We start from the raw sequence: 26,379 nt of genomic DNA on the forward strand, positions 1-26,379 counted from the left end.
TAAATAAAAATGATTATATAAAAATCAACATTAAAAAAATTAATTTTATCCAACTCAAATAAAATTGTCTCTCATCAAAAGTATACACAATCTTTACCAATAAAAGAAAGTAAAAATAATACTTCTTTTTTAAATTGTGAGACTCTTGCATGTTTTCTCTTACCATAAAATTTTCAAATGAATAATATTATCAAAATTTTGCAACAAATTTCACGTAAAGAGAAAAAAAGAGAAAAGAAAATTGTGTTATAAAACAAATAATATGTTAAAAACTGTAACACTATTAGTTTTTATAATTATTTAGTTATTTTATTAATGAAATGATTGTATGATTAATTATTTTATTATTTTAAAAATTGTAAGAATTATTGAATTATTATGAGTTAGTTGTTTTGAGTTGTGATGATAGTTGACCAAGTTTAAGAGAAGGTATATAAAGTTTTCTTAAAATTTAAATTTCATAAGTTCATTTTCTTAAAAAATTTAGAGAGAGATTAGAGATAGGAGCTATAGAGCTAAAAGAGATTTTTTCTTCCTTTTAACTTCATGGATTGCTTCTATCTTTTGTAGAAGTGTAGATTGTATAGCTACGTGGAGATTCAAAACTTGGAGAGTTAAAAATCAGTGTGGGAGTTGTCTTAGGGAATACCTCAAAGGATTCTTCCTTTTTTTTACCTCTGTTCTTGGTGAATCGTGATAAGGAAAGCTTGTAGTTTAATTGGTTTTGTGTTATTCATGTTGATTATTGTATGAATTTATCAAGTTGTGGCTCTATTGATTTAAAAGGAGAAGTGAAATCCTTAAGTTTTGGGTTTTTGGTGTTGTGAAGTTTGTTAGAGAGAAATGATGAGTTTGGGGGATCCTTTTGTTGTTGCATGATGCTTAAGTCTATGAAATTTAATTACATATAATGTATATTGGTTGGAATATGTATTGCATGATGAACTAAAGTTGAAATTGTAGGTTTTGAGAAAAAATTGCAATTCTGTAAAAATTGTTATAGCATCGGACATGATGCAAGCCAAAGATTATCTGTCTCATTAACACAAAGCTCGAGATAGGTAACATCGGGTGTGAATTAAAGGAGAGCTCTTTGACTTGATCATATTGGGCATGGGTTAAGAGGCGTTGGGCATAATTGCCTTAAGAGCTCTCTAACTTGGTAATGTCAAACTCAATATAAGTGGCATTGGGTGTGATCAAGTCAATTTTACCTAAACAATGACAGACACAAGTTTTGTAGCGTCGAACATGAATAAGGCAAAGTCTCTTTGTAACGACCCACCATGGTCTCTATACTTAGTGGAATCGCACTACTACTAGTGAACTAAGATAAATACTAAGCTGGATAACTCATACATACATGTACAAATAAAAATAAAATAACTAAATTTCTGGTTATAAAATATAACTCCATATATGTACAGTCATCTTAAAAATAATATTCCATAGTACCGGTCAAGCACAGACAAAATCGTTACCCAAAATGATAACTCTAACACGAGGATCAAAACTCCCCATCACGCAGCGGATACCTCAACTCCAAGCTAGCCCTGACCTGCTCCCATACCAAGTATGATCATCGCAGTTCCACCACATGGAAACAGAAGAGTAAGCTAGAGTTCACAAAACAATCATACAAGTACAGAATAAAATCTATACTACACATCATCCAAATATCAATCATATTCATAGAGTCACACCATACACTCTATCCAATATTACTCATGCATAAAATACAATCCACCAATCATGAAGTCACACACCACACTTCATCATATTAGAATCATGCAATAAATACATCTCATGACAGATATCAATGCATATCAATCATCTAATGCGTCGTCAAGCATACATCTAGGAGATCTCCATAACAATAGAGCTGTATAAGTGACATTCCATCCTACCAAAACCATCCTAACCGTTTTCACGCCCAATGCGCCCGCTCGGTCACAGCTAAACAAGATATAATCCTCTCTCGGGTTTACTCGGATGATGTCACTTACACACTTGGAAGTCCAGATCCACCGTCAGGTATAACACAGCTGGGTACGGGCTTACCACGACCTTGGCATGCATAACCAAGTCAATTGTGGAGTTCGCCCACCGACTATCCGCAAGGATCCACGCACCTTCCCGAGTAGTTGGTTAAGGGAGTAACCCTCGACCTCATACCCCGCTCCAACACTAGCTAAGGACTTAGAGGAGACTCACCCAACCCAGTGGCTTATCTGAGCACCACTCTCCCAAATCCAGTGGCCTCCCTGAGCACCACTCTCATATATCAGTGGCCTATCCAAGCACCACTCTCAAGAGACTCTATGTGAGCTCTTTCAGTTCGAAAATATTTTTCCTCTCCTCAAGTCCTAGGCTAGACTCATGCCATAAGGCATCACATGCAATCATGCATCATACATCATACATGGTCTGCCCACCATCATTATCAACAATCATACACATGTCATAAGACATCACATGCAATAATGCATCATACATCATAAATGATCTACCCATCATTATGATCAATAAACATACCCATATGAACATATACACGTGTCATATCATATTCAACCATTCATACGTATCGTCATAAAGCATACATATGAATCATACCTCACCATAAATCACATATCATACATACATGATCTAAAACTTCAACTTTAAACATGCATAAGCATCAATTCATTCATAAACATATTCACGCCTGTGTTAGGATTTTAAATAGGCAAGCGCACCCAAGTCTCTGTAGTATGAATAAAAGGTTGTCGAACCTCAGGGACTTGTGAGATAACTTAGATTTCTATTATATTAATTGATGCTTATAAATTTAAAACTGGAATAGTTACACATATTCAAATTTGATAAAGATGATTTTCCAACTTCAAGAAACCACAGAGTAATTTGATTTAAAGAAAAACAGATATAAGAAATAGTCGGGATTTGATTTCATCAATCTCCCTCCTATGTATTCCTATTGATTCTTTCTAAAGATTCCATTACTCATTGTCATTGAGTTCACTAAATTCATTCAAACCCAATTCCTTGGCATAAGAAATTCTAAGATATTTAACTCAATGAATGATTCCTCACTTCATTCAGTTAAACATCCCGCATTAAGAATCAGAACTTGATACAACTATTAATTTCAAGACCATTCCTGGCTCTCAAAACTAATAGGTGATTCGTTCCAAGTCTGGATTCAGAAACGTTTTCCAACCAAATCCGAAACCCGAGATCAGAGATAAGTGATCAGATTATCAAAGCATTAAGAACAGGACAGAATCACTAACATAAAGTAATGGATGATATATATATATATGAATCAAAGAGAATACATAGGAGTTTGATGATTACATCTATCCCAACCCTAGAGATTAGCTCTCCATATTACAAGAAATCACCAAATTACAAGTTGAGAGATAGAAGAAGAAGATCCTTTGAAGATTCGCGTTCCCACGAGCTCCAGAGTACTCTGTTTTTCTCCTCTCTCTGTTTTCTTTCTCCTTCCGTACAGCCCTCTTTTCACTTCTCTCTCTTTCTTTCCTTATATATGAAAACAGAGTAAGCAAGAGAGAGATGAATCCGCTCAGCGCCTTGAAACGACTGAGCGGATTGGGAGTTCTTCACCATGAAGAAACCTCAATGGCTGAGCGCCTTAGATCCGCTGAGCGCTTTAGAGGCAGAGAGCACCCCTTGTTCCTGGATGAAATCCGCTGAGCGGATTGGAGGCAGAGAGCATTCCTTCTCCTCCAGGGGCCAATCCGCTGGGCGCTTCAGAATGGCTGAGCCATTCTTCTCCAGGTTTCAAAACCTACAAAATAAGCACCAATTTGGATCAAAGGCTTCCTATTCTCTATACTAACATTAATCAAAAGCACCTCTTTGATTCTAAGCATATATAGATCAAAATAATATCAATATGTACACAAAATGTGCTAGATAAGTGTCTCAAGTGAGTATTAAATCAAACTAATTAGACACTTATCAGCCTGGCGTAGCCTGAGCTCGCCCAGCCTAATCCCAACATGAGAGTCCTAAGACTCATCCACGCCCAGAACGTTCAACTCACGCTCGGTGTCCTTGAAATAGAGACTCCTAAGAGTATCCGCACCTGACACAACCAAAACACGTCTGGCCCAACATCCAACCTCGAGAGCCCTAAGCTCTTCCACGCCTGGCGCGCTCAACCTACGCCTAGCCTAAAACCCAGTCAGAGAGTTCAAAACTCTCATTCAAACTAACAAATTCAGCCACATGCAAACACAAAACACAATGCATAGGCTCCGTACGACTCAAATAAAACTTAAGTCTCACATGCATCCAACCTATGCATCAAAATCATCAAAATCCTCCTTTTTATCCAAACCCCAAAAATGAGATTTTCTTCAATTCATCTATGGATTCTCAACATTCATGCACCTATTGAGTTTATAAACTCACATGCAACCTAAATAACAAACATTCTAGCTTCCCTCATCTGAAAATTGGCTCAGAATAGCCAACAACTGTGACGAAATAGAATTCCCTTCCAAAGCTCAACCTGAAACTTCGATCCTCCCAAAGTAAGCTTTCTAATCTGAATTTCAAAGAAAATAAACGAGAAAATAAATTAAAAATATGAATAAAAATAAATTAAAAAGCACCATCAAAATTGAAGTGTTTAGTTTAAGATGAATAAAGAAAATTAATATTATTAAATTATTTAGTTTGGATAAGAGATATAAAAAAAATTATAATATATAATTTATATTACTAATTTATTTTCACTAGAAATATTTCCCAAGAAATACTTCAATCAATTAATAAAACGCATAATCAATTGAGAACAATATATAAGGATTTTGTGAGAAATTTAAACGATTACAAGTGTTGAAAAATCCAAACTAATAAAAAATATTGACATTTAATCAATGATTGTGGCCAGGGTGAAAGAGTTGATTAATGTTTTATGTGGATGATAAATAATTTTGAGGAGAAATAAGTAGAGCATAAAGAAATATAAAAAGAAAAGAAAATGAATCAATGATTAAGCTTTTTAATTTAAGAGAAATATTAAAGAAATTAGAGAAAAAAGTATATATATGTATTATGTATTTAAAAGTTATCTCTAATAAAGTATTTATACAATTAAAACTAAAAAGGTAAATATGATATTTTATTGTGTTCTCCATGTTTTACATTTTTTCTTCAAAATCTCTTCATCCATGAGATAAATTTTTTTGAGTCTCATGGTTACTTTTTTTTCCTTTCCCTTTTTTCTCTTCTTTTTTAATGACTTGTTTTGATCTCTACATATAACAGTCCAACTAATAGTTGTGGAGATATAAAAAAAATTACCTAAGATTTTACGTCATATATAATTCTATATCAATATATAATCAACTATAATCATATAACATCATTTATACAAATGAATCATCAAACTTAAATAGTTAGACAACTTAAAACATCAAGTTTTATTTCAACAAATCACGTCTGACGTCATCTTTCCCATGCTTGACATTATTGAGGAAAGGAGTATCAGGGTCGCCTACGCTTGATGTCAATCCACTTGCATCCAATGTGGATGAGACAAAGAGCCTTTGACTAAATTATGCATGTTGTAGATAAACATATGCTCGACCATATTCAAGTAAAGAGTCTCTACTTGACTCTCGCCCGACGCCACTAAACTTATGCCTAATGTTGTTTAGGCAGAAAGTTTATGTCTTGATCATACCTAACGTCACTCATCTTGGGTCCTTACATCACCAAGTCAAAGAGTTGTTTGAGACAAACAACTACATGTAGACAGAGGCAAACTCATATTTAAAAGAGTCATGAAGAATGGCATGCTCAGTTGTTTAATGAGTACTTCTCCAACAATCTAGTATACATAAAAGAATAATTTTGACAATGATTTCAAATGTGAAGGGTTATGCTCCTTCACATTGTACAAGAATTGGACAATCATGATGAGTATTTTCAAATGAGAGTTAATGCAACTAGAAGAACAGGTGTGTCTCTATTCCAAAACGCACTTATGTTATTCGTATATTAGCATATGGATCATCACCTGCTAATAGTGTTGATGATGATATGCGAATTGGGAAAAACACCGTAATGGAATGCTTGAGTGGAATACTTAAGAAGACCTAATAATAATGACATTCAACGTCTACTTCAAATGGGAGAGAAATGTGGTTATCCAAGTATATATGTTTGGTAGTATAGATTGCATGCATTGAGAATGGAAAAATTGTTTAACGGCATGGAAATGTCAATATTGTCATGGTGATAATGGAAAACCATCAATCATACTTGAAGTAATGGCATCACAAAACTTATGGATATGACATGCATTTTTGGGGGTTACGGGTTCAAACATTAATCACATCAACGTGTTCAATGAATATCTTGTGTTTGATGAGTTTTTGAAAGGACAAGCCCTAAGGGTGCAATATATGGTAAACAAAATCCAGTTTGACATGGGGTACTATTTAAAAATTAGTATTTATCTAAAATGGGCTATTCTGGTTAAGATTATCCAATACTATAGGTAGATAAAAAAAAATTGTTTGTTTAACATCAAGAAAGAATAAGAAAAGATGGGGAGTGTGCAATTGGAGTGCTTCAATCTCGATTTATTTTCTATTTAGCAAATTTCACTTTATAATCATTAATATAATTTGTTAGATGTTGAATCTATAATTAAGCCTACCCGTATCGATATTGGCGATGATTGCATTTTCTCCGAATCTTGCTTTTCGCCAAGTGGAGTTTGCAGGAATTCTTCCATTTTTTCCCAATCCAAGAAAATCCCATGACCTCGTAGTGAAAAATTTGTGCTCTTTGCTCAAGCAAACAAAAACTACATTTGGGTTTTCTGTACCAACACAAACATATAGTTCATGCTGTTACCAATTAATTTAAGTGCGCTCAAGATGAGTAGTAGAAAGGCATGAACATGATACGAATCTTTGCTTACGTGCAATCTCTGATGCTTCTTCCTCTTCAAGCATGGCAGCAAAGCCATTGATGTGCTTATTGTAGGAGTTCATAATTGCATTGATGATTATATTGCACGAATATCCACTTTCAATAGTGGACCATATTGGGTTTATACAATTTGTAGCAGTAACTCAACCATTATTTCAACTTCCTTCAAGAAATACAATGAAGAAAGAGATACTCGATATCTATGTAGATGAAAAATAAGTTGTCATAAAGCTGATAGATAGAAATGAAAGAAGAGTGGCAATTACATCATATATGTGGACTGCAAGAACCCAAAAAAAAAAGGGTATATGGCTATCACAACTCACTATGTTGATGAAAATTGGACCTTACAGAGTATCATTTTGAGGTACAAAGTTTCTTTAATTTATAGCTTTTTTTACTAATTGGTTTTGCATTTTTTTATCTTTTTATATGACAATATGATTATATATATAGGTTTATTTATGTTCCTGCACCTCACACAGTTGATTGACTTTGCAATGTATTGATTGATTGTTTGTTGGATTGGAATATTGATACAAAATTATCCACTATTACTTTGGACAATTGTAGCACAAATGATAGCATGGTTGAAAAAATTAAGGATAAGTTGTAGTTAGATAGACTAATTCATAATGGATCTTTGCTTCATATGCGTTGCTCTGCACATATCCTCAATTTGATTGTGAAAGAAGGGTCGGGAGTTGTAAGGCGTGGAAAAAATTCGGGAAAGTGTAGCATATTGGACAACAACACCTAAGAGGGTAGAAAAATTTGAAGAAACAACTAAACAATTGCGAATTCCTTTCAACAAAAAATTAACTTTAGATTGTCCAACAAGATGGAATTCCACTTTTAAGATGCTTGATATTGCTTTGTGTTATAAGGATGTGTTTTTTCGATTAAAGCAGCGTGAATCTCAATACACTTGTTTGCCAATTGAATCATAATAGGAGTTTGCAAAAGATGTTTGTGGGAGATTGAGAATGTTTAATGATATCACAAAAATTTTCTGGATCCAAATATCCAACTACCAACATTTTTTTCCCAAAGATTTGTGAGATCAAACTTACAATAGATGAATGGGTAAAGTCTCCTAATCAAATCATTCATAATATGGCAGAACAAATGTTAAAGAAATTTGAAAGTTATTGGAGTGTCATTCATGATATCATGGGAGTAGCTTATGTTTTAGATCCAATGTACAAAATGGATTTGCTTGAATATTATTTTGATAAATTGTATGACATTGATTGTGATTTGGAAATTAGTAGAATTCGTCAATTATGTTATGATTTGGTTTCTGAATATCAAGCAAAGAAGAATGATGGGTCTTCTTCTGGGTTTCATCATTTGAGGAGGGAAATGTTGGTGATAATGGCATGAGTGATTTTGTAAAGTTCATGGAAAAAAAGAAAAAAGCTAGAACTTCATTTATGAAAACAGAGTTGGATTATTACTTGGAGGAAGATAATTTACCTATTACATCGGATTTTGATATCTTATCATGGTGGAAAACAAATGGGTTGAAGTATCCAATACTTCAAGGAATTGCAAGGGATGTTTTAGCCATTCCAATCACTATTGTAGCTTCTGAATCTGCTTTTAGTGCCGACGGTCAAATATTAAGTCCTAATCGTAGTTGACTTAATCATACTACCATAGAAGCTTTAATGTGTACTAAAAGTTGGTTATGGAACTCAGACTATCTTGGTAAATTAATAAAAAAATAAAATAGCATTAATGGTCAATTAGTAATTTTGTATCAATTCTAATTAATATTCTATATTTGATGTTTGTAGGTGCTAAAGCCACTAAAGAAAAAAATATTTTAATGAGTGAAAGTGAATCTGATGATGGAGGTATATTATATTTTAATATTACAAATTTTCAATTTGATTTATCATATCTAAAGTTTATCTTTTTTGTATGCAGGTGGATTGCATGTAAGTGGAATTACTGAACATGTGCAAAATTAATAATGTTGTAAGTGGATTTCAATTTCATTAGTCCAATCTAATTTTTCAATTCTAATTTTTAAAATTTTCATTCATAACTCAATTCTAATTTTTTATAAATTGTCTTATGATAGGTGGATTGAAGCTTAATGACATTACTCAACATTTTTCACTTGCAAGATGAATTCTAATTTTTATTTGAGAAATTTCAATTTATTTTATTATTTCAACTCAACATTGTGGTTGTTTATTTGTGACATTACTCAACATTTGTGATTGTTTAATTTGTAAGATTTTAATTATGTGTGGTTATTTATTATAATGTGAAATATTTGTGGTTGTTTAATTATTAAGAAATCTCTTGATTAAAATATGAGATAGACAAACAACTCAATTATCATTATAATATAACATAAATATAAGTTAAAAATATTATTTTTTTGTAAAAAAAATTAATTCTTTTACTGTAGGACGGGGATGGGACAAAAATCACATATTCGACGGGTATGGAGACGGGGACGGGTATGGGTTTGAGTCGCGGGGACGGGGACAAATATCATGAAACCCGTACCTGTCTTGCCCATTTGCTATGCCTACTCTGCTAGTCCTTAAATAACTCTGCTTTACGGATTATTTATGTCTTTTTTTGGTAAAAAAGAAATAAATGAGAAATAAGTAGGAGAGAGTAAAAAATAAAATAACTAAAATAAGATTGATTATTTTATTAAAAAGAAATAAAAGAATAAAAAATTAAAAGGTAATGAATTGTTATTTATTTATTTTTTTCTTTCCTCTTTTAAATATACCTTACTTCTCGTATATTTCTCATTTATTTAATATTTATTTTTATTCAATTAAATAATTAAATTTTTATTTTATTTTATTTTTATTTTTATTTTTCTTTACTCTATTTTTTACTTTGAATTGTACGAATTATAAATAATAATTTTTCTCTAATTATAAGCAATGTTTAATATTATTTTTTATTTATTGTCAATTTTATTTTTTATGCATTTATTTATAATAAATATTAAATATAATAATTATTTAAAATAAAAGTTAAATTTAGGATAAAGTTAATTAAAAGTAAGTGCTACACTTTTTCTTTACAGTAGAGAACCAATCCCATCCCCACCCCGAAGTCGTACCTACCATTGCTTACGGAAGAGAAAGTAACAGAGAAGGAGCATAGAACTGGAAGTCCAGAATCTAGATGTATTATTGAAAAAGAGGAAATTTGGAAAAGAAACTCCTCTATCCATAAAACAAAAATGTCACCGCGTCTTTTTTAAGTCAAATTTTAGTGTATCCGACGTTAAAGAGATGACGTAATATACTAATTTTTCACTAGTGATTGAAATTTCTTCTCTTGTTTACACTAAACACAAGTGAAATGGTGTCAGGTGTGGATGAGCCTAAGATTCTCTGCTTCACCAACACTAGACGTAGATTAAATGGCGTTAAACGTGGTTATATTGAGTGAAAATTATAACTTAGTTGATTTAAATGTTAATATATGGTGATGGTTTAGGTTGTTAAAATGAAAGTTGATTATTAATTGAAGTTGTATAAGTGAAGTTGTATGATGATAAATTGCATGTTATTTAATGTAGTTTTGTTATGTTGTTGACTTAGGACTAGATGAGATGTGTTGTTTTGAACAATGAATATCTCATTGTGAGGATGAGTTATGGTGTTCTAAGAGTTCAATTGTTGAAAAATCCTTCTTGAGTTTAGTTGTCTCTTGAAGTAAAGTATTGAGTCTTCATTAAGTCTTTAGGTGATACCATATGGGGGTAGGTCAAGATATATTGGTTTAGAAGTGTCCAATTGAGTGAGGCACAAGGTCAAGGGCCAAAATCCCTAACTAATTATCAGAAAGGGTTGTAATATTTAGAGGATAGTTAATGAACTAATTTCATGTAGACTTAGTTATGCATGCTAAGGTCTTGGTAGACTCATATCCAAGTTATTTTATTCTTGACAAGGATAATGGACTTTCATAGTCTAAGTGACAACATTTGAGAAATCATGATGTGTTGTGGATTGGTATCCAAATTTGTTGTTGTGATGAATGTTAATTTATTTTGTTAAAGTTAAACTTAGGTTGTTGTTATGTTTTGTTGATGGAGTTGTTTTATGTAATTAGCTTATTGCTTCTACATTATGTTATTTCTTAATTTTAAGCTTATCCTTACATTTTCTTTATTGTTGGATTGCGATGATCATTTTATTATGGTAGTAGTGCAGGATTAGGCTAAAGGATAAACTGGACATTTTGGGAGCCATGCTAGAGATGACGATGTTGGTTGTATTGTTCTTACACAACTTGTAAATAGCAATTGTTTAACCAACAACCTAGAATTTATAACACTTTATTGTAACACTCCAATTTTCAAAAAGGTTATTATTATTATTATTATTAGATGGTATTTGGTCATAATTATTTTAATAATTATAGAGGAATATTATTTTGTACGTTTTAAATAATTATTATTTTGGACAATTATTTTGTACGTATTAAATAAGTATTTTTATTAGCATTTTTAAATAAATATTTATATGTTTTAAGAGAAGGTTGATTTTATATGATATTTTGTTATTGAAATTATATTATTATATTTAGGGTCAGAAATATATTATTATTATAGAGAAAAAAATATTTTATAATATACATGTATTTATTTTATTTAATTATTTTGAGGAAAATTAGAAGTGGGTTAGAAGAAAAGGAAAATGGGTTGGGTTGACCCAGTCCAATGGATTAATTTTAAGAAAGGAGTCAGGTGCTGTTAACCCTATCTGCCTCATTTGCGTTCTGAAGGGTTAGGGAAAAAAAGAGGAGAAACAAAGAGCTCTAAGGAAGAGTGCTCAGGAACGATTTTAGATCACACCAAGACCATTCATCTTCTGCTCATCCAGGTACGGGGGAGATGGGTTTCTTCATATGTGAATATAGGGGTGTTCGGGTAGTGAGGGCAATCCCTAAGTCCCTCTAGGAACTCTATTTAAAATTCTGAACGATTATCTGTGGAATCGATGTTCTAAATTCTTAATTCATTTGGAAGAACTTATTTCTTGAATTGTCTTTGAATTCCATTGGGGCTTTCTTGTTAATTCTTTATCCTTAAATTTGATGACTTGAATTTTATGTGTTAAGAAGAGTTTAGATTTTTTTTTTGTAAAACCAATGGAAACCAATTTTTGAGGCTTGAGATGTGTATGGATTGATTTGGAACGTATGAAGAATATAAATGGAGTTAAACTGAACCAACGGGGTGTAGAAGTAGTGAAAATTGGTAAAAACCTTGTTGGAACTCGTAAAACGCAGGTTTAATTTTACAGAGGGGAGTCTGGGCAGAGATTTGGGCGCTCAGCACCAGTTTTGGGCGTCAGGTGTCGGGACCCCGACATACGTTTGTAATTTTGCGATATCTTTCTGTGTAGTTATCCAAATCGAGTGCCGTTTGTTTTGTTAGAAACTAGACATCTGGGGCTACCATTTAGACACAAGAATCGTGTAAAAATATTAATATTTGATCAAGTTATGTGAGTTGAAATTTGAGCCTTCCAATCTGTGTGCGAACCACAACATCAATTTTTGTGAGCCCTGAATGGTAACCTAAACGACTTTATTAGGATTTGTGTTCTTCATGAAAGTTGTAGATATTGATGTTAGGATTCTAATGGAGTTGGGATCACTTAGAAAGGATATGTATATCTCGAGTTATGGTTGAATTATTAACTGAATGTCATAGATATTGTGATGTGTGTGAAGAATTATGTGAAATTTGTGGTCTATGATGTTGATAACTTAATGATAGGTACCTAGCATGTGAGGATGATATTGCATGGATTGTTATTGACATGTGATGATGTTATATAATGGAGATGCATTAATTATGAGTTACGTGGGATGCATGAGTTGCATGAGACTTATGAGTTGCATGTGGTGCTTGAGAAGCCAGACGTGGCTATATTGCATTGGACCCTGGGCCCAGAGAGGGGTTGAGACAGGGGGGACCATGACGGGAGGCATTCCATGCGTGGGTCGTTGGGTGTTTAACTGCGCAGCTCACTGGCCAGAGAAGGTTTAACGGTGGGTGGATTGCCTTTGCACGGGCCGTTGGGTGTTTAACCGTGCAACATACCGGCCCTGGGAGGGTGTGAGAACGGTATGCCCGCATTGGCAACAACTAAGGGAATTGACGAGGTACGCCCATTGTGCGGAGTGCCAAGTTGAGACTCTTAGGAGAGGAGATGTGTATGAGCATATAGCGAGCATGTGTATGAAAGCTTGTATGATTGAAAAAAAATGATGTTTGGTAATTATATGAGATGTATTTGTTGTTTATAGTTAATGATGATATTTTGGTGCACGGTGTGGGGTGGGAATTGGGTAGCTCTATGTTCATATATGATGTTATCTATCTTTCACCGTCCTGTTTTTATGTGGTTTTCTTTTAGGTGAAGATGAAGGCACTCATAGTGTTGAGTTCTAAAGGGAAAGGGTTCTGCTCTGATAGGATGTGACATTGGGACATGAATTTAGGATGCTTTAGTTATGAATTGTTATTTGTCGTTTGAGGAGACTTATTTTTAGGAGTTTTATATTCACCTTATATTTGTAAATTCTGGATCCCTTTCATTTTTCTTTAGAGACCTTGATAATTTTCTTTTAAGAGTAAAACTATTATTATTATTATTATTATTATTATTTCTATTTATTTCAAGACTTGTGAACCTATGAGTTTTTATTAAAATATGTGGACCCTTCTTGATGTTATATTTATTGAATTATTCTTATTGTTGTTACTTATCTATTATGGGGTAGAAGGGTGTCACATTTATCACTATAATTTGTTGTAAGAAAGAAAATAAACGAGAAATTAAATTAAAAATATGAATAAAAATAAATTAAAAAGCACCATCAAAATTGAAGTGTTTAGTTTAAGATGAATAAAGAAAATTAATATTATTAAATTATTTAGTTTGGATAGGAGACATAAAAAAAATTATAATATATAATTTATATTACTAATTTATTTTCACTATAAATATTTCCCAAGAAATACTTCAATCAATTAATAAAATGCATAATCGATTGAGAACAATATATAAGGATTTTGTGAGAAATTTAAACGATTACAAGTGTTGAAAAATCTAAACTAATAAAAATATTGACATTTAATCAATGATTGTAGGCAGGGTGAAAGAGTTGATTAATATTTTATGTGAATGATAAATAATTTTGAAAAGAAATAAGTGGAGCAGAAAGAAATATAAAAAGAAAAGAAAATAAATCAATGATTATACTTTTTAATGTAAGAGAAAAATTCAAGAAATTAGAGAAAAAAGTGTATATATATATATGTCTTTTTTTGGTAGAAAACAAAAAAATGAGAAATAAGTAGGAGAGAGTAAAAAATAAAATAACTAAAATAAGATTAATTATTTAATTAAAAAGAAATAAAAGAATAAAAAATTAAAAGGTAATGAATTTTTATTTATTTGTTTTTTTCTTTCCTCTTTTAAATATACCTTACTTCTCGTATATTTCTCATTTATTTAATATTTATTTTTATTCAATTAAATAATTAAAATTTTATTTTATTTTTATTTTTCTTTACTCTATTTTTTACTTTGAATTGTCTGAATTATAAATAATAATTTTTCTCAAATTATAAGCAATGTTTAATATTATTTTTTATTTATTGTCAATTGTATTTTTTATACATTTATTTATAATAAATATTAAATATAATAATTATTTAAAATAAAAGTTAAATTTAGGATAAAGTTAATTAAAAGTAAGATTGCTACACTTTTTCTTTTACAGTGCAGAACCAATCCCATCCCCACCCCGAAGTCGTACCTACCGTTGCTTAAGGAAGAGAAAGTAACAGAGAAGGAGCTTAGAACTGGAAATCCAGAATCTAGATGCATTATTGAAAAAGATGAAATTTGGAAAAGAAACTCCTCTATCCATATAAATATATTATCTCTCGCTTTAGCCACTTTTTAAAAAGCGTGGGGATGCCATACATGAATCATGATACACGTAGTGCGTGTTTCAATCATAGTCGAAACCGGATTTTTCACGTTTAATTACATGTAAAATAATAATTTTCACGAAAAATTACTGTTGAACCTTGAACGTGAAAAAAGAAAAAAGAAATTATTTTACAAAATGAAAACCAAATACTAGCCATGTATTAGTGAGCACTAGCCACTAAGCACCGAGCACCGAGCACCTCAAGTAATTCTCTGCTGAAACCTTATTCATTACTGCTCTGCTCCTATTTCATTTGTTCTGTGCACACTGCACACTGCACACTGCACACTGCACACTGTTGTAGTTGTCACGGCCACATCCATCTTTAACCGCAGAAGGCCCCCTGTGCTTTGCCTGTCTGTTAGATACATGCAGACTCCCCTCCTCCGCGCCCTTCTTCCCCTAAATTCTCTATAACTTCATTTTTATCCTCCTCTCTCATTTCCAACCTTCTTTTTTCCTAATCATGTGTAAGTTTAATTTTTTATTTGTAATTATTTTTTTATTATTATTTTTATTTATTATTTTTTTGTTTTATTCTGCAGGTTAGTTCATTAAATATAATTTTGCATCTTGTTGCAAATTAGTTATAAGTAAGTATATAACTTTTATTTTTTTAATTCATTGTATATTATAAATTTAAGAAATATAATGTATGTGTTTTAAATTTGATAAAAATATAAATTTTGTATAATAATTAAAATTAGAATAATTGACCCACATATAAATATTAAATAATTATTTGTTAATTTAAAAATAATTATTAAAATTGTTTAAAATATATGTAGATTTTATTTGGTTTAAATAAATTAGTTAATATAATTTTATTAAATTTGTAGTAAGCTATGAAATAAAAAATAGATAAATTTTATAAATAAAAAAAAGGCTGCCTTATTAATGTAATTATTTTATGTTTATATGTCCCTAAATTTTTTTTAAGTGTTCTTGCTTTAAATATTGTGCTATGTTCTAATTATTTTAAAATTAATACAATATTTTTAATAAAAATGTTTGAACTATTGAATTATTTGGATTCATTAAATAATATAATAATAATTTTGATAAATATAATGTATATTATTTGAGTGATGGGTAATCTAATTTTTTGAATAAAATTGTATCTGTTTTTATAAGAATGAAATTGTTCGTAAAAATTTAACTGTTAGAATTTAATGGATAGAATAATTGTTAAATATTAAATTTAACTGTTTTAAAAATTAACTGTTTAAAGTTCAATTTTCATTGAATGTGTTTTATTACATAGTTAATAATAAATAGCTGAAATTTAATTATAAAAATGAAATAACTATCATTTTTATAATTTATAATTTATTAAATTTTAGTTAAAAAAATATTAATTTCTTCAAATATATTAAAATACCTTAGCAATAATTATTAATTAGTTTAAATATATTTTTAGTCATTGTAATTTTTAAAAATTTTATTTTAGTCCCTCAAATCACCAATGACATATTCGTAAGTAACAAATTAAGATGGTTATACAATATTAATTGGATTTAATGTGTTATTTTTACTAACAAAGATACCAATAGATAGATTTTATGCAATAATCTTTGATAAATTTCTTAACAAAATTTGAATATAAGGACTAAAATAAGATTTTTTTTGAAATTATAGGGTTTAAAAACATCAATTTTAAATTTGATGGACGAAAAACAAATTTGTCCTAAATTTAAGGGACTAAAAACATATTTAAGCCTTATTAATTTATGGTTTGTTTTAAAAATTTAATTACATCCATTAGTTTGTAAAGAATTTTAATAAATAATTTAACAGTATGTATAAAATATATCTTAACAATTTATAAATGTTTTGAGAGTTTATAAAAAATATTTTATAAAACTAATAGTTTTTATAAATAGTTAATTTTGAGGAAATTTAATAAATATATATTATAACAAATAAGTTAAATAAAAATTATATCCTAATAACCAAATATATATATTCAAAATTTTGTTAAAAAAGAAAAAATATTTTGAAGTATAAAATTTATATCATTTCACCAACGTTTAACTATAAAATATAATATATGAATATTTCTTAATGTATGCTTCAATTTTAAAATTAATTAAAATATATATACATTAGAATAGTTATTAAATATTAGGAATAATATAATTTGGTTACATATCACTTTTGTTATAAGTTCTTAAATTTTTAAGAATAGTAACTATAAAATTATATTTGACTAATGAAATTACTTGAGTTAAGTGAATAATGAGATGAAAATGTATAATGATAATTTTTATTTATATTTTTTAAATTGTGATAAGAATAGTATGAATAGTGGTTTATCTTATTGAAATTATTTATATGTTTGTTTGATTACTTTAAAAATTTAATTTATTGTATAAGTTTTGTGGTATGCAATTTATTTTAAATATTGTATAAGTTTGTTTAGTTATTTATTTGTAAATTTTATTTATGTAAATAATAGAATTAGACAAAAGGTTGTGGTATGAATAACTTTGTTGTTTGTATTTGAGTAGTATTAATAACTTTGTTTATAATTAGAATAAATTTTTTTTTAAAGAAATTAGTATAAATTAATTAATTTGGTCATTTGATATGAAATTGTGTGTAATATGTATTTGTGTTTAATTAATTATTTATTGTGTCTTTCTCAATTTAGGGTTTAATTAAAAAGTTAACTATAATAATAGATTTTTTGTTGTATGACTATTATTGGGATGACTTAGATCAATTACTTTCCTGTTGATAATTATTTGATTTCTATCCTAGTAGAGCGTTGGAGACCAAAGACTCACATTTTTAATATGTCCTTCGGCGAAAGAAATAAGTAGAGCTGAAAGAAATATAAAAGAAAAGAAAATGAATCAATGACTAAGCTTTTTAATTTAAGAGAAATATTAAAGAAATTAGAGAGAAAAAAGTATATATGTATTATGTATTTAAAAGATATGTTTATCTCTAATAACTTATTTATAAAATTAAAACTAAAAAGGTGAATATGATATTTTATTATGTTCTCCATGTTTTACGCCTTTTTCTTCAAATTATCTTCATCCATGAGATTTTTTTTTATGAGTCTCATGGTTACTTTTCCTCCCTCTTTTTTCTTCTCTTTTTTGTAATGATCCGTCTTGATCTCTACATATAATGGTCCAACTAATAGTAGTGGAAATAGAAAACAACTACCAAAAAATTAACGTCATACATCATCCTAGATCAATATATAATAAATTATAGTCTTATAACATCATTTATACAAATGAATCATCATACTTAAATACTTAGACAACTTAAAACATCAAATTTTATTTCAACAAACCATGTCTAACGTCATCTTTCCCATGCTCAACATTATTGAGGCAAGGAGTCTCGGGGTCGCCAACACTTGATGCCAATCCACTTGCACCCAACGTGGATGAGACAAAGAGTCTCTGAGTCAATCATGCATGCTGTAGATAAACATATGCTCGACATTATTCAGGTAAAGAGTCTCTACCTGACTTTCGCCTGACATCACTAAACTTATGCCTAATGTTGTTTAAGCAGAGAGTTTCTGTCTTGATCATGCCTAGCGTTGGACAATCATGATAAGTATTTTTAAATGTGAAGGGTTAACGATTTCGAATGAGGAGGGTTATGTTCCTTCAAATTGTTCAAGCCTTGGACAATCACGATGAGTACTTTCAAATGAGAGTTAATGCAACTAGAAGAACAGGTGTTTCTCCATTGCAAAATGCACTAGTATTATTCGTATATTAGCATATGGATCATCACCTACTAATAGTGTTGATGATGATATGCGAATTGGGAAAACACTGTAATGAAATACTTGAGTAGAATACTTAAGAAGACCTAACAATAATGACATTCAACGTCTACTTCAAATGAGATAGAGATGTGGTTTTCCAAGTATATATGTTTGGTAGTATAGATTGTATGCATGGAGAATGGAAAATTTCTTCAATGGCATGGAAATGTCAATATTGTCGCGGTGATCATGGAAAACCTTCAATCATACTTGAAGTAATGGCATCACAAAACATATGGATATGACATGCATTTTTGGAGTTACGGGTTCAAATATTAATGTCATTAATGTGTTCAATGAATATCTTGTGTTTGATGAGTTTTTGGAAGGACAAACCCTAAGGGTGCAATATATGGTAAACAAGATCCAGTTTCACATGGAGTACCGTTTAAAAAATAGTATTATCTAAAATGGGCTATGCTGATTAAGATTATCCAATACCATAAGGAGATAAAAAAAAATTATTTGTTAAATATCAAGAAACAACAAGAAAAGGTGTGGAGCGTGCACTTGGAGTGCTTCAATCTTGATTTGCAATTATATGTGACCCTATGCATGCCTGACACATGGATATAATCAACCATATATTAAATGCATACATTTACATTCATATTACAAAACATGATCGAGGAAGATGAATGACACACATATGATAATAATTTTGATTATTCTTACAAACATTCCAACAATGATGTCTCAATATTGGCATATACAATGATCTTCATTCAAACCTTGCACCATATCTACAAAGGATAATACTTCTACATGATAGATAACGTTATCATTAACTTCAAGCCGAACTTGTAGAACATATCTAAAAACATTTTGAATGTAATAGTTCACAAAATTAATTATTATTTTAATTATGTATTATTTTTAACTTGAAATTTTTATATTGTCATAATTGCCTAATTTTAGTTGACTTTGTCATTTTTAAACGAAATTTAATTTTGTTAAATATTTAATTTTTTGTATCATAAAAAAATATTTCACAAAATTATAGAATAAAATATCCCTTAATTTATAACTTAATAAAAATTAAGTTAATAAATAAATTATTTATGATATGTAAGAATATTTAAAAAAAAATTGTGAAATCCATTTAAGAATTGAAAAAAAAAAATGCTAGATTGAAAAGAACAATGTTTATAAAAATATTTAAATTGAAAAAGTAAAAATTATTGATGTATGTGAATTTCGCTTTAATACTTAAAGAAAAGATAAAGTATAATAAAGATGAATGCATGGGATAAAAAAAAAAAAAAAAAAAAACGATTGACTAGAGCCCATAATTATTGAATACTACTATTTAGAGATGGATTTCAACCATGTCTTGGACCATGAAAGATACAGGTTCCATACGTGATTGTGGCTTTTACAAACATAGCTCAATGGAACAAAGTTGAATACCTCAACACTCTAAACATACCTTATTTTATGACAATATAAAGTTGAATGCAACAGGAGCAGAAATCACACTTATATTACAGCAAACGCAAACACACTCATATGACAAAGATAACATATAATATAATGAGACAGAGTAACTTCTAAGTTTCCTGGTCCAGCACGACGATAGGACTGGTTACTGTGTGATTGCCATCTGTCCAAGACAAATTCCCAAATAAAGGATGCCCAGCGGCCACACCCATTGGCTTTAGAATAACCTGAAACTTTTTCTTTTCTCCAGTTTTCTTAAAAGTCAGCGAACTTGGTTGAACAAAAACCTTGATCCCCTTTGGCCAGTGAGTATTCACAACATATGTGCTTGGAGGCCCAACGTTGGTAACAGTACGAGTAACAACTACAGGCCTTGACCCAGGATGATGCACGGTAATTGAAGGATAGTTGAAATCTTGAATTCTGTAAGACTTTGGACAAGTGTAGGGGACATTCGAACTTGAAAAATACTTGAGTAAATCTTGGTCGTAATTTGAAGCACATAAGAAGTTCAAGTAATCCTTTGTGTTTAAATCATAAACGAGTCCAGGGTGCATAGCAAGGTCAGGCCGAACGTGTCCGGCGCCGTATTCGAATGGAGTTGCCTCCTTATCAAATGCGTTCCGAATGCGTCGATTCGTGTTATCTAGTATTGTAGCTGGAAGAGCATATAGAGTTATTAATTTTTCAAATATTAAGCATGGTGATGGTGGCAGAATAGTATATGAAACTGTATGTAGGTACCTGTAGTCATAATAGCAGATTTGATAGCTGCAGGAGTCCAATCAGGATGATATGTTTTGACAAGAGCCGCAATGCCAGCGACATGAGGGCAAGACATGGAAGTTCCCTGCTGCAAATTGAATAGAACCCGACGTGTATCTGATTCAAGATTAGACGGACCCGCGGCTTGTGAAAAAGCAGCAATTACGCTCACACCAGGAGCAGTTATGTCAGGCTGAAATCAAATAATTAAGAAACATGAGTGCGAGCTTAATTAATCGTGAGAATGAAAAATCAGATCATGACCTTTAGTATCAATGGTTGCACGGCACTGGGACCCCTGGATGAGAATCCAGCAATGATTGGAGCTGGCTTTACTCCTATATATGTTTTCGCATCACCCACGTAAGCGAACATTTCCCTGCAAAGATATGTTTTTATATATAATGCTTCACTTTCAGCAAGAATGTATATAGAATAGGATATTTATGATATTGGGAACTTTACTTGGTTAAATCAATGCTATGAGTCTTGCTATTAGGGTTGCTTGTACTCGTGTCGCCATGCTTACTTTTGGTACCCGTGATACTTACAGAATGTATGATATTATCCTGGGGCAGAATTAAATGTCCACTGTCCTTATCATTTGCCACCAAAACTGACACGGCGCCCGCACGTTTCCCTTCTGCGGTCTCCTTAGCTGAACTTAATTTATCACCTCGAAGGCAGACCAGTAGTTTACCCTTTACTTTTTTAGGATCAAGTGTTCCCGGTTTGCATAAGCGACTGCAGCAACATATATATATCAACGTTGAGAAAAATACATATCAAGGTCGAGAAATAAAAATTGTGGCACTGGTAGGGGTTGCTTACGCATCATCATCGGACGCATGAGGTAGCTTAGCGGTGACAGAATTAATGGTGGCATAGAACTTGTTGGATGGGGAGAATGGCAGCAAGCCTCGATTAACACTGGCACCCTGTGAGAGTGCGAGTTAATGTATTATGTGTTTTTGTGAATTGGGATGCGAAATAGAAAGACGATGATATATATACCGCAATGGATTGATTGTTGGAAAAAGAAATGTTGGAGAGAAAATCTCTATCCATGGTGCTGGCAGCAACGGTGAAGGCCCAGGGTGCGACATTGGTGACACTCATGGATGCAGGGCCTTGGTTTCCGGCAGAGCATACAACGAGAATGTTACGGGCAACGGCATGGAATGAGCCGATGGAAACCCCGTTGGTGAACAAAGCTTCGGGATAGGGCTGAGCAGAACCCAGAGAGACGGAGATGATGTCAACGCCGTCGTGAATGGCGTGATCAAATGCTTGCAGCAAGTCTGCATCTTGGCAACCTCCTGCATCGAATTTTTGCCAGCATGCTTTGTAGGCCACGACGCGAGCTCTCGGGGAGCCTCCCTTAGCGGTGCCTCTTCCGTTACCTTCCACGTGCGCACCACGCACAAAATTACCCCCCGCAGTTGACAGTGTGTGGCTACCATGCCCTATGTAGTCACGTGCGCTCCGTTGCCCTCTCTCCACCTTCTCCACTTGCACCTCGTAGTTTTTGTAGAACACTCTTGCTCCTATCAGCTTCCTATTATTCCTTATCGTATTTACCATCACAACATCAACTTACATCATTCATAGATTAAGGCTCAAGAAATTACCTGTTACACAAGTATTTGTTTGTATTTGTACCATTATAACCGTCTATCTCACACACGCCTTTCCCTCGCCACTTTGATGGGATTGGCCCATACCCTTTGTCGCTGAAACTCGGGTGCTCCGGCCAAACGCCTGTTCAATGTGTTTCAACAACAAACACTTTTCTTTAGCACAATTCCAATAATAACACTCGACCACTTTACCCTTAAAATATTAACATTACTATAATATTCTTTTTTCATTTATGTCCCCATAGAAATAAGTTTCACATAAATAAAAATAAATAAATAAATAATAATTTATAAAACATATATATATTTTTTAATTAGGCATGACAACAAGGTGGGAGTATAAGCGAGTTTCACGTTCCTGTTCCTCGTCTCTGTTCCGCATATTTAAATCATCCTCGTTCCTATTTTTGATACTTGTTAGGATAAAATCCGGATCTTCATCCCTGTTCTTAGCAGGATTTGGGTTTCCCTCTCCGCCCTCGCCTTCGCCCTTCCTTTACCTTTTTATTTATTTATTTATTTTTAAATAAATATGAACAAATTTAAAAAAAATAAAAGAAAAATAATATAATACAAATTTTTACATATAAATATTTTTAATTTTGATTTATATATATATATATAAATAATTTTTTAATTATATTATTAAGCGGGACAGGGGCAGGGCTGGTATTAACATTCTCGTCCCCGCCCTTGATTTATCAATAAAAAAAAATTCAAATCTAATAAACATTAATTTTTCCTGTTTAAATCGGGACAAGTTAGATTGTCATGCCTAATTCTAATTAGTGAGAGGTCTTTTAGGTAATTATCAAAAACAAAATCATGAAAACTTAATTCGTAAATGACAATATCTTTTCATTATAAAATTATATATGAAATAACTTTATAAAATATCATAAAATAATTCCATTAAATTATTACTTCTAAATTAAGTATTTTTAATTGAATTTTTAAACTAGTTATAGTAATCCATTAATTAAATGATCGAGTAAAAGAAGCGGCAACGTGTCAGCTTAATCATGTAGTATTTGAAAAATCTTAAATTTAAATATTAATGTTAAAATTCATTTGAATAAAAAAATATCATATAAAATTATTTACACTACTATAAATAACTTTTTTTTCTTTCTATTTTGATATTCTTTTTAAATACACTACTTTTTAATATGTTGAATCATCAAATTATGTGAGATTTATTTTTTGTTTAGCAAATTTCACTTTACAATCGTTAATATAATTTGCTAGATGTTGAATCTATAATTAAGCATACCCGTATCGATATTGGCAATGATTGTATTTGCTCCGAATCTTGCTTTCCTCCAAGCGGAGTTTGCAGGAATTATTCCATTTTTTTCCAGTCCAAGAAAATCCCATGACCTCGTAGTGAACAATTTGTGCTCTTTGCTCAAAAAAACAGAAACTACATTTGGGTTTTCTGTACCAACACAAACATATAATTCATGTTGTTACGAATTAATTTAAGTGGGTTCAAGATGAGTACGTAGAAAGGCATGGACATGATACGAATCTTTGCTTACGTGCAATCTCTGATGCTTCTTCCTCTTCAAGCATGGCAGCAAAACCATTGATGTGCTTATTGTAGGAGTACATAATTGCTTCCTTCGCCATCTCGTGACTGTAAATCCAACTTCAATTAACATGTCCCAATAATATGCAAATGTAAATTACATATAGATATGTCTTAGAGATTTTATGATATTGATGTACTTACTTTTTCTATTTCTTCATTAACCTCTAACTCAATAAGTGTTTCGGATAATTTTTTTAACAGTCTTTTTCTAACCTTCTTTTTATTTTTTATTAAAATTTATTTAAAAATTATAAATTAGTATTTATTAAAAAGAATCATCTTATTTAGTATTTTTTATTTAAAAAAAATATAAAAATCCTCATGACTGTCTTGTCGGTGTAATATAGTAGTAATATTTAAGACACGTACAATTTCGTAGTTGCTTTACCTTCCTAGGACAGAAGCCAATAAATCATGATGAGAATTTGTGGCTGTTTCAAGATCACTCGGCGAAGGGTCTGGACCATGGGAATGTCCTCCCATGTACACAATGTAGGTCTGAAAACACAGATTCCAAAAACAAGTAATTCGTTCAATGTTTTTAGAGGAGTGCTACACATTCAATAGAATTTATTCAAAATTATAAATTTAAGGCATAAAATTATTAAATAAAGTGTAGAACTCACCCAAATTTGTATTCTTTAATAATTTATAACTAATTAAAAAGAGTGTGTTTTAAAAATAAATGTATAAGAGAGTAAATTGTTAATATTTTTTATGTTCTTGTGACAAAATATAAATTTGGAAATTCTCAAAGTTTGAACTTGAAGAGATGTTGACACATTTACTCCATATCAGATGCTTAAATGATGAAGCGTTGGGAATGGCAAATATATAAGTAATTGTGGGTAATATTTGAACCCGTCTCGACTTTAACGAGGAATACTTGGTTTAACCGGGTACAGGTATGGGTACGGGTAAAACCCGATACTTTAAATCGGGTACGGGTACGGGTACGGATACAGGTATGTACTTACTCATCCCGTACCTGTACCCGTACCCGTTTCCGTTCTCATTTTTAATTTAATATCCACTTTCAATTTAATTATATTAAAGAATTTTAATATTTTTTATATGTAATTATTTATTATAATATGAGATAAAAAAATAACTTAATTATAATTATAATATAATAAAAAAAATTTAAAAATATCATATTTTTTTATAAAAAAATAAAATAAAATTGACAGGTACGGGTATGGATACAAGTATATTTGATACTCAACGAAAACGAGAATGAGGATGAAAATCATATATCTAATGGGTACAAATACGAGAACGAGAACAAGAATGAGTATGACTCGCAGGAACGGAGACGGGTATTATGAAACCCGTACCCGACCGGCTCGATGCCATCCCTATAATGGAGGAACTAAAATGCAAAGCTTACTTGCCTTTCTAAGGGCATTGGCAGGTTCATGCAAGAAGGTGCAGAGAAGAAATGATGAAAGAAGAAGTTTGAATATGGAGAATGCCATCTCATATATGTTCAACTGATATTTTGGAGTGCCTCTGCTGGTCCTTAAATAACTCTCTGCTTTTACCTTTTTCTAGAGGGACGAAAGCCATACCAATTATTTACGTCGAGAAGAAATTAATGAATAAGAATTAGGGTGGGCACAGTGAAAGTAGAACAGTAATTGTTTAATTAAAGAAAAATAAAAGAATAAAAAATTAAAAAGTAATGATCTTTAATCTTTTATTTATTTATTTATTTATTTTTCTCTTCTTTCTCTTAAATATATCTTATTTTCGGTATATTTCTCATTAATTTATTATCTATTTTTATTTAATTAAACAATTAAAATTTTATTTTATTTTTTAACTTATTTTTATTTACTTTTTATTTTAAACAATTAAACTGTCTTAATTATAAATAATAATTTTTTTCTCTAACTATAAATAATGTTGAATATTAATTATTGTAAACTTTTTATTTATTATTAAATCTATTTTTGATATGTTTTATTTATAATAAATATTAAATATAATAACCACTTAAAATAAATAATATATTTAAAATAAAAGTTAAATTTATGATAAAATAATTAAAAGTAAGAATGGTACACTTTTTTCTTTGTTAGTGGCAATACAGTACAGAAGCAGCCCGCATCCCGAAGTCGTACCTACCATTGCTTACATAAGAG

General features: G+C 30.9%; 1 protein-coding gene across 1 annotated transcript; it reads right to left on the reverse strand.

Moving 5' to 3' along the window:
- Nucleotides 1-20,073: 20,073 nt before the first annotated feature.
- LOC109788317 (subtilisin-like protease Glyma18g48580) lies at nucleotides 20,074-25,782 on the reverse strand. The gene is made up of 11 exons (XM_029269232.2): nucleotides 25,627-25,782; nucleotides 24,621-24,730; nucleotides 24,180-24,277; nucleotides 23,912-24,076; nucleotides 22,630-22,759; nucleotides 22,013-22,556; nucleotides 21,830-21,936; nucleotides 21,464-21,742; nucleotides 21,263-21,377; nucleotides 20,978-21,191; nucleotides 20,074-20,891 (listed from the first exon to the last, which is right to left on the reverse strand). Exons 1-11 carry the CDS (start codon nucleotides 25,708-25,710, stop codon nucleotides 20,344-20,346), a joined length of 2,394 nt encoding a protein of 797 aa, XP_029125065.2. The 5' UTR covers nucleotides 25,711-25,782; the 3' UTR covers nucleotides 20,074-20,343.
- Between the last annotated feature and the right edge of the window lie 597 nt (nucleotides 25,783-26,379).

Source organism: Cajanus cajan, chromosome 9 (genome assembly GCF_000230855.2).
Source record: "Cajanus cajan strain Asha chromosome 9, NIPB_CcT2T_4, whole genome shotgun sequence".
Classification (NCBI taxonomy): Eukaryota; Viridiplantae; Streptophyta; class Magnoliopsida; order Fabales; family Fabaceae; genus Cajanus; species Cajanus cajan.